Genomic DNA, 8,818 nt, shown 5'->3' on the forward strand with positions numbered 1-8,818 from the left:
ACTGTCCCTATGTTAACAGATGATGAAACAGAGGCTAAGAGTAGCTGAGTGACTTGCCCAAGGTGAGGTCCGGGCAGAGCCAGCACCTGAGCACAGGCATTCAGACTTCAGAGACGACATTTAACACCCAGTTGGCTCTATTGCCTGCGTTTTTCCAGGCAATCCCAAGTCAATCAGAAAAGACTTGATATCTATCTAGTTACCTATCTCAGAAACAAACCTTCCCTGCCAGCATTCTTTGCCAATATCTTTTTCTCTGTATACAGCCCTGCAAACATTCAGCATGTCCACAGCTCCATGCTGACAGCACACTGTGTAGGAGCAGAATGCTCGTTTGGTTCATTGGGCTGGCAAAATACAGCTCTCCCTTTTCTGGTAACTTCCAGGGTTGGCTTTCTTCCCCCAGGTCCACAGCATCCAATTCATGGAGTTCTCGGAAGTAGAGAACCAGGATGACTACTACAGCACAGGAGCTGGCTACATCTACACCCAGGACCAACAAGGGGTGCATGTCATGTATGACAAAGCCTTGAGTGATCTGAAGGAGCTAGAGACAGAACTTCTGCTTGTGGCCAGCCATTACATTGAGAAAGAAAAAGGTCAGAAGTCAGATTTTTTTATTAAAAGAATTTTTTTTAATTACAGTTGACATTCAATATTATATTAGTTTCAGGTGTGCAGCGTAGTGGCTAGACATTATATAACTTACAAAGTGATCCCCCACCTGGCACCACACACAGTTATTACAATATTATTGACTATATTCCCTACTGTACTGTACATCCCTGACTGTGCTTTGCATCTCCATGACTATTTTGTAACTGCCAATTTGTACTTCTTAATCCCTTCACCTTTTTAACCCAGCTCCCCAACTCCCAGAGGTCAGATTTTTAAAAATCAACCAGCCAAACAAGCAAAAAACACTAAAGGCTCAATTTAACACTTTCCACTTCAAAATATAAATGTATATCCAATAGTATCTGAAAATTCAATAAGCACATACAGCTCCAGAACACATACCCACCCACTTTAGAGAAGATACAGTTCTGTTTCCAGCCCAAGGGCCCCTTTTGTTGGAGACTGTGACTATTCTCTCGGGGCTTGGTTATAATTCTTAATGTTGTTTAAACCCTACTTGTTGCCTGGTGTCATTTTTGCATCACCCACTGGGTACAGAGAATGTCATGCAGTGCCCTGAGAGAAGCAAAGCAAGCAAGTGAAATTAATGATTTTTTTTCTAAGCGACAAAATAAGTGATTGACCTTAGAAAACTGCAGTTAGAAGCAGAGACATCCCTTGGTTTCTAGCAGAAAACCACCAGGGTGCAAGAAGATCTGGCTAGGAAAATGCCAGACAAGCACCAGAAGGAGAAATCATTACTCAGGGTAATCAATAACCCATAATCTGTATTCTCTCTTCCTTCTGGCACCACTCAAGTTTATCCAATTTTAGAAATAGGTGAGGTAAGACTATTATTGCTCTTGAAATAATATGACTGCATTAGCCTTATATTTGGAAAGAACTTAGAGTTTCTGGATACATTGTAATACCTAAAGGGAAATTTAGCAAGGGTATGTGTTATTTCGTAATATATCACTGTAATTAAGGATAATTCATGTTCGTATTGTTATAAAATGCTGCTCAAAGAATGTTTGACAATTAACCTTTCAGATCCCAGATGGAATTAATTTAATATACGGTTGAACTCTTTGTCTTATCTTTGCCACAGACCATTTGGGATCTGAATTGTGGGACACAGTGATGGCATCCAACATTCTGGGGCATTTAATTTCAGCTTTTATCTTTGATCTTTACTGGTTTCCTACATACTAATGCATCATTTTTGTTCTTATTAATTTGTAATACAATGCAGCTATTTCTAACTGCTAAGAATTTAATTTGATTGAAACACTTAGGAGTTATTTAGCCACATGAAGATCTTTGGACTGAGCTAATAAGTATATAGTCACTCACCATGAAATGATGTCCCAGCTGCTGCTAGAGAAATTCCTGATCTTTCTCTTATTCAGTGCCCATCGTATACTTGATAATTACTGAATTCAGCACCTGAAAGGTTCTTACTTTTTAATGTTTTCATTTTGAGATGGACCACTTAAAATTTAAAGCACTAATAATGCTGATAGTAAAATCTGACATTAATATAATGGAAAAATATTTTAGCTGAATAATGACAATGACTAAATTTATTGATATATGTTAGTGATTAACACGATTAAAGACTATCTTAGCAACTTCTCTGAAAGATTTTGACTTGGCTAGCATCAAATGAAGTAGCAGGTTATACTGGATTTGTTTTTAAACCACCAGGGACCTGTTTTTAGAGGAGAAATGTTTATTTTGCCTTTAAATTTTAGGTTTGAGGACATTTTAGTAAAGATTTATGTTAACTGAATTTGGTTATAATTCTAAAATTAGTCTTTAAAACTACAATTAAAAAGTAAAAACAAAAACCCCATTGACTTAGATGTCAACAAGTGTGAACTTAGGGCCTGGTCCTTGCTGATGGCTCTTTAACTGATTCTTAGAAATCCCAGTTACCATTCAGTGTTTTCATTCCTGAGATGGAGCTGACAGTCCGAGAGTGCATTTCTAATAGGAATAGCTGTGTGGAGAGGCCTGACTCTGGTCATTCTCATCCACTTCTCTTCCAGGTCACAAAGAGAACAATGAGTCAAATGCTGGCCATGAATGGGGATGGGCTCATGCAGGAGTGGACAGATTTGCTGTGCTGTATGATGTGTGGACTTGGGAAGCAGTTCTCCTAGAAAACAAGCGCCAGGTATTTTTGCCTAGAAAACAAAACTTCTGTTAAACTTTCTCATAAAAAAGATTTTTTTTTTTAAATTCAGTGGGTTTTTTAGGGCAGCTCCCAATAAAGTGAATTTTTATTTTATTTAAATAATCTCAGCTAGTTACAAGGATATGAGTAATAAGTTTTATTTTCTTTACTGTGGTTCTCTGTTACAAAATATAAAATGCGAAGGATACTATTTTACAGGCATAATTTGTTAGAGGGCTATATAATTTAAATCCTTTTATAATATATATGCTTTTAGTGATAATGAATGATGATTCCATTCAAGTTCATTGTCCTGTCAGGCTAAAAACAGATGAACTGCCTGACTTTAGTATGGCCTTTAGAAGTGTATGCCGCATGTGGATGGGTGAGAGCAGTTGATGAAACAAGTTACAATGGTAAATTTAAAGCAATAAAATAGCAAGTTACTAAACCATCATCCTGTCATTAATGGTTCATATCCCAGTAATAAATGAAAAACTGCTCTTCGTTTATGTCCTTAGCATGAATTATTAGCCCTTCTGATACTCACTTTTTGGAGTTTATTCATAAAATATTAAATATTTACTCGGTACCAGGTACTGTTCTAGACATTGGGAACATACAGATAAATAAGAGAAGATGACCTCTATCTTTAAGGAATTTCTAGTCTGTAAACATTGATCTGACCTCTAAGCAAAATTATAACCCACTGGCCCATCCGAGAACCATGGGGACCCAAGTGGAGGGAGGGAGTTGCCCTGTGGGGGGGTTGTCAAAGTAAGTCTTTCTAGAGGTATAGATATTTAATCTGTTACTAAAAGATTAGTAAGATGTTTCTGTGAGAGAAGGAAAGATTCTAAAGCAAAAGAAACAGCATTAGCAATGTCAAGGAGGTATAGAATGGGGATGGCGAGCTTGGAGAATGGCAAGGAGACTCCTATGGCTAGGATGTAAAGGCATGCTGAGAAATGAGCTGAGCATGTGTTTTAGTTGCAGCCTGTGAAGTGCCTGCTAATCCATGCTCCATTTAGAATTTATCTTAGAAGCAAAGAAAAGCCATTGGTGAGTTTCATTTGCATCAAAATACAATCTGAGCTTTGCTTTCATATCATGGCTGTTTGGATGTCAGTGTGGAGAATGGATTGGAATAGAGAGCTCCTGGAGAAAAGAAATGCAGTTATTGCAACAGGGACCTGAAGAGTTAGGAGGGGACCTACACTAAAGATGTGATGGTAAGACTGGGAAGGAGGAGCAGGCTTGAGGGAATTTCGCAGAAGTGGAAATGGCAGGATTTGAAGACAGGATGTTGGGATGAGAGATTAAGGGTGGAATTAAAATGATTTCCTCAGGGTCAGGGAAGAGGCTATTACCTGAAACAGGATGCAGGAGGAGGGACACTATAGGGGGAAGATAAGATTGTGTCTAGGATACAAGGCATACAAGGGGAGTTTGCTAAAACACAGGTGTGAATGTGTTATGGGTGCTATAGTTTTGAAACTCAGGAGCAGGCATGGGCTGAGATATGACCGTGGAAGTTGAAACACAGTAATAAGTCAAAATGACTAGAAAAAGCCTGCGATATCGGAAATGGGCCCCTGGGTAACACTCACCTTTAAGGGGAAGGTCATTGAACAAGAATCCATGAGAGAAACAAAGAGAAGCCAAAGAGACTGGAGAAAAAAAGAAGGAATAGTGTTATGAAAACCAATGGAGGGCGAGGGAGGGGAGTGTTTTAATTAGGACAGGATGGTTACTAGTGTAGAGTGTAATGAAACATTGAGAAAGAAGACTTCTAAAAGCCAGACAGCAGAGTCAGCCATCAGGTGGTCACGGCCAGCTTTGCACGACTCTCAGAAGAGTGACGGAGGTAGAAGCCAAGTGACAGTGCACTATGACGTGGTCAGAAGGTGGGGAAGTGGAAATGTTTTCTTTGAATTGTTTTTCTAGTAGAATAAATGGTTTGCCATTTCATCTACTCTCTGCTTTATTACTCACGAGGATGTAGGTCACCCAATATTTGAAAACAATTGGCTGGGCTTAAAGGGTACAAGCCCTGGGCTTTGAAACCTGTACCTCTTTTCAAAGATAATTGGCCTCTACAAAGTTTGCATCCGCAAACTTGATCTGCCAGTTAGAACCTTATTTTGGTCAACTGAGTAATGAGAGATTTAGACTCCTAGTATAGTGACCGGAAAGGCTGCATTAAATGTAAATAAGACAGAATCCTCAAACTCAACTGGTTTACTGTCCAGACATGAGTTATAAACAGTCCCCCTTTTCTGTATTCTCTCCCCACCTTCCTCTTTTCTAGGCCTCCTATGGAGGCCCAGGTGGATTCAATGGCAGAGAAGAATAGAAGGATAGAGAGGACTGAAAAACAGACCAATTCGTCTATACTTCAGCCTAAGGTTCATTCTGTGCTAAGCTACCAGGACTGTCCACTAGTTTGTTCTATGGTACATGAAATCATTTTAACTTAAAACAATGGTGCATGAAATCATTTTAACTTAAAACAATCACTGCAAATATCTCTCTCCTTTCTACCCTGAGAATAAGCTCCCTATAGAAACTGAACTATCTGCCAAAACTGTAAAATGTAGCCTTCTAAATCAGAAATTCTGTCGAAAGAGCCTATTTTTAATGGATAAACCAGATTTTTATCTAGAGTACAATTGATTCCCCCCAGTACTGATTCCTCTGCCAAGTTTCTTCAGCTGTTTTTGATTGTTAAGTATATTGGAATCACTAAAGTTTCAGAATTGCTCGAACACATTGCGTTGTCTTAAATCCTAAAAGTAACCATATTATGTATAAACATTCATAAAAATAGGGCTGGCGTGAATTTAGGTAGATTAAGAAAGGCTTAGAGAAGCAAGGCTTCAGTTATACCAGGTCATAAGTGACACTTGTACCAACTGCTAATTTTCACCACAGCCACCAGAGGACACAATTTCAGGGTGATTTGAATTAGTGTTTGGAGCACTAACAACAAAAATTCTGTGACAGGCTGCATCTAGCATTGATTTTCTGTTTCGCACTTTCATTTGACCTAAAATACTATTTTTTAAATCCAAGAAATAAAAAAAAAAATTTGAGGCAAAAATAATTTAAACACAGTAAGGTTTGAGAGTATTACCGTTGGCTATTTTTCTATTTTCTCCAGTATTCGATGCCTACCATCAATTTGTACTACATATAATTTTGCTGAGAGTTGGCCTTTGACACACACAGGTGACATTTGACAGGCTAGAAGGACTTCTTAGACAAATACCAGCCCAGAGCTTAAATGGAAATGGGCCAGTTAACAAACAGATAATAAATAGAACCTGCGAGGTGGAAAGATCACGGTCCTATCCCTGTGGGGAAAGAATTCATAATGAAATTATGCTGGGGTCCATCTGAAAGCTTCTCGACGTTGAGGCCAAAGCTTTAAAAAGCCTTATCAATTTAAAAAAAGCAAATTTTTCTTCTCAACAGCTAGGGTGGCCAGGTAAAATATGACAAATTTAACTAGATGACCTGTATTTTTATTTGCTAAATCTGGCAATCTCGTCAACAACAAAAGTGAATATGGCGATTTAGTACCCGCCTATGCAATTTGGTATCACCAGATTGGAATCACCAGCAAGAACCCTCCCCAGAAACTTACCCAGCTAAACAGCCAAACAGCCAAACAGCCAAACAATAGGGCTCTTTGTACAAAAACAGGTCAAGGCAATACAAATGCTGCAAACTAGCTCCTGGGATTGGCCTGGCCCAGCCAAAAAGGTTCAGGTTAGTCCAGAATGACTTAGGGAAGTAATTGTTTCTTTCCTAATCTCCCCCTAGGCTATATTGAGTGACAGCCTTCCTACCCCAACTAGTCACTCCTTCATTTCTGCTTTGTCTTCTGCTATATTGAATGTTATTCTAGAGTAGAGCTCTGTGGATGGAATAAGGCAATGTCGATCATCCTGCAAGGCAAGGGGATCTCTATCATCCTTCATTTCATTACACCCTGAGATGTTGCGTGTTTAACCTATAGAGTACATTCTGTGTCCTACGCTTTTAGCCTCCTTCAGTTGACCTAAGGTCCCTTGACCAAACTTTCCCAAAGGACATCTGCATAATCAGATGCTAAATAAAGTACCCCAGCCTCTCCCTCCTTGAGCCTTAGCATTAAAACCCTCAGGTACTGGATGTCTATTAGTAAGGCAGCATTTGATTCCTAGTCTGCTATTGATTCTTTAATGTTCACGTCCAATGGGAGTCTCGGAAGCTATGATTGGCAAGATGGAGACACTCCTGACTTTGTACTGCATACTTCCTTTACCTCATTTTGCCTCCTGTGCTATTGCCACAGGTAATAGTAGTGCTTACACTTTCTCAGTTCTTTCTGGTTTTGCATTCTTAGCTATGGACTCCACGCAATGAGAGGGGCTCTTTATCTCCTTTTAGTAAATTCCTTAGCTTGTTAAGAAGAAGGCTGACTTCCTGACCTTGAACCACCAGGAAGACCAACACCCAGGGAAACAAAACATACTCTTTCTCTAATGCATCTCTAAGTGTGCGAGGCTGCGCAGTCAGTAGAAATTGCATCCTCAACAGTTCACTCATTACTGCCGGTTAATGCACACACTGGGCAAGCCTATGTGTCTTTGATGATATGGTTACCATCGGAGTTGAGGCCTTTTAGAAGCATGAAACCTCCATAAGAAGAGCTAGTCAAAGAAGGCTATTTGGGGAGGGACATCTTGAGCTAAAACTTGATGGGAGGATGTGTTGGATTAGTCTTACAGAGGAAAGGAATTCATTGCATTGTAAACCCAGGGAGAATAAAAGTTCAGAAGCTTCCAGTCAGAGCTGATTTATCCGTCAGGCGCTATAGACCACACATGTTTAGGCTCTAAGAACTTTTCAGGGACCATTGATAATGTTTGAGATCTCAGGGGAAAAAAAGACATTACTTCAAAATATGTGAAGAAAATACAAAATAGGCATCAATAAACGCTTAATTACATGTCCGTAAAATGTAAAACCTTTGTTAACTGAGCACTTGTAAATATCTCATTACATGTGAAAACAATTTATAGATCAGATTTTCTCACTTTATAAGAATCTCCAAGTATACACTGCCCGGAAATCATAACCAATGATTAATTAAATGTGTTGTTCATGGCCAAAGAATTCAAAAAACAAAATTAAACATATCATTTAACATTTTTACAGAAAACAAATTTGATTGATATGTGAGTACATTTTAATATTTGCTAACATGTGGTACAGGGTCTCCAATAGAAAATGTCTAAGGCCAATGAAGGTTTTAAAACAACCCTAAAACAGTAATTATGTTGTTCGGAACTACTTACTTATCTTGTCCTTAAGTCCCTGTTTTGAATTCCAGCCCAGTGATCTCTAAAGAGCTTTTAATCATTAGCACCGTGACTAATCACACACAGAAAGAATTTACACACAGAACAGAAATTCCTTAAGCCCATATACAAATGTAAAAGCAAAATGAAGAGCATCTCTTTCTGAATTCCCACACTAAGAACCCTTTTCAACCATTAGGGTCTGGAAACTTTCTTTGGTTTTTAGAAAAAACTCGTGAACTCCACAAGAAAAGGAGCTCCCTCGAGGCCTTTGAGAGTTCTGGCCTCTGAGCCCTTCCTAGTGGAGGCCAGTCTACAATAAATGCCTATGTATCTGGGGGGACTTTCCCTCTCAGCCTTTCGTTTTGCCACACCTACCATCATTTCTACATTGGCGAGGTTTGGGCAGACTATTACAGAGAAGGGGTTGAGGATGTAGACCAGGGGAGGAGGCTGCCTGCCTATGTTTGGTGATGGAGTAAAATGGGGCGGGGAGGATTGGTCTGTGAAGAAAGGTATGAGAGGTAAATAAATTTGATGAAGTGACATTGAATGCACTGTCATTAGAACTTAGAATCATTAGATATTATATTATTCATTATGTAACTCCCTTTTATCTGAGGAGAACAGGGGCAGAGGGGACAGAGACAAAATGAGTACTCTTTCC

General features: G+C 39.1%; 1 protein-coding gene across 1 annotated transcript in view; it reads left to right on the forward strand.

The window, feature by feature from the left end:
- The window catches only part of LOC112474292, a 67,743-nt gene that overhangs the window by 36,675 nt on the left and 22,250 nt on the right, over window positions 1-8,818 (forward strand). Inside the window, exons 14-15 of the mRNA XM_025042386.1 lie at window positions 407-599; window positions 2,673-2,800. Coding sequence (XP_024898154.1) covers window positions 407-599; window positions 2,673-2,800 — 321 coding nt within the window. The remainder of the gene's footprint in view (window positions 1-406; window positions 600-2,672; window positions 2,801-8,818) is intronic.

The sequence above is a fragment of the Pteropus alecto genome, unplaced genomic scaffold (assembly GCF_000325575.1).
Source record: "Pteropus alecto unplaced genomic scaffold, ASM32557v1 scaffold79, whole genome shotgun sequence".
Classification (NCBI taxonomy): Eukaryota; Metazoa; Chordata; class Mammalia; order Chiroptera; family Pteropodidae; genus Pteropus; species Pteropus alecto.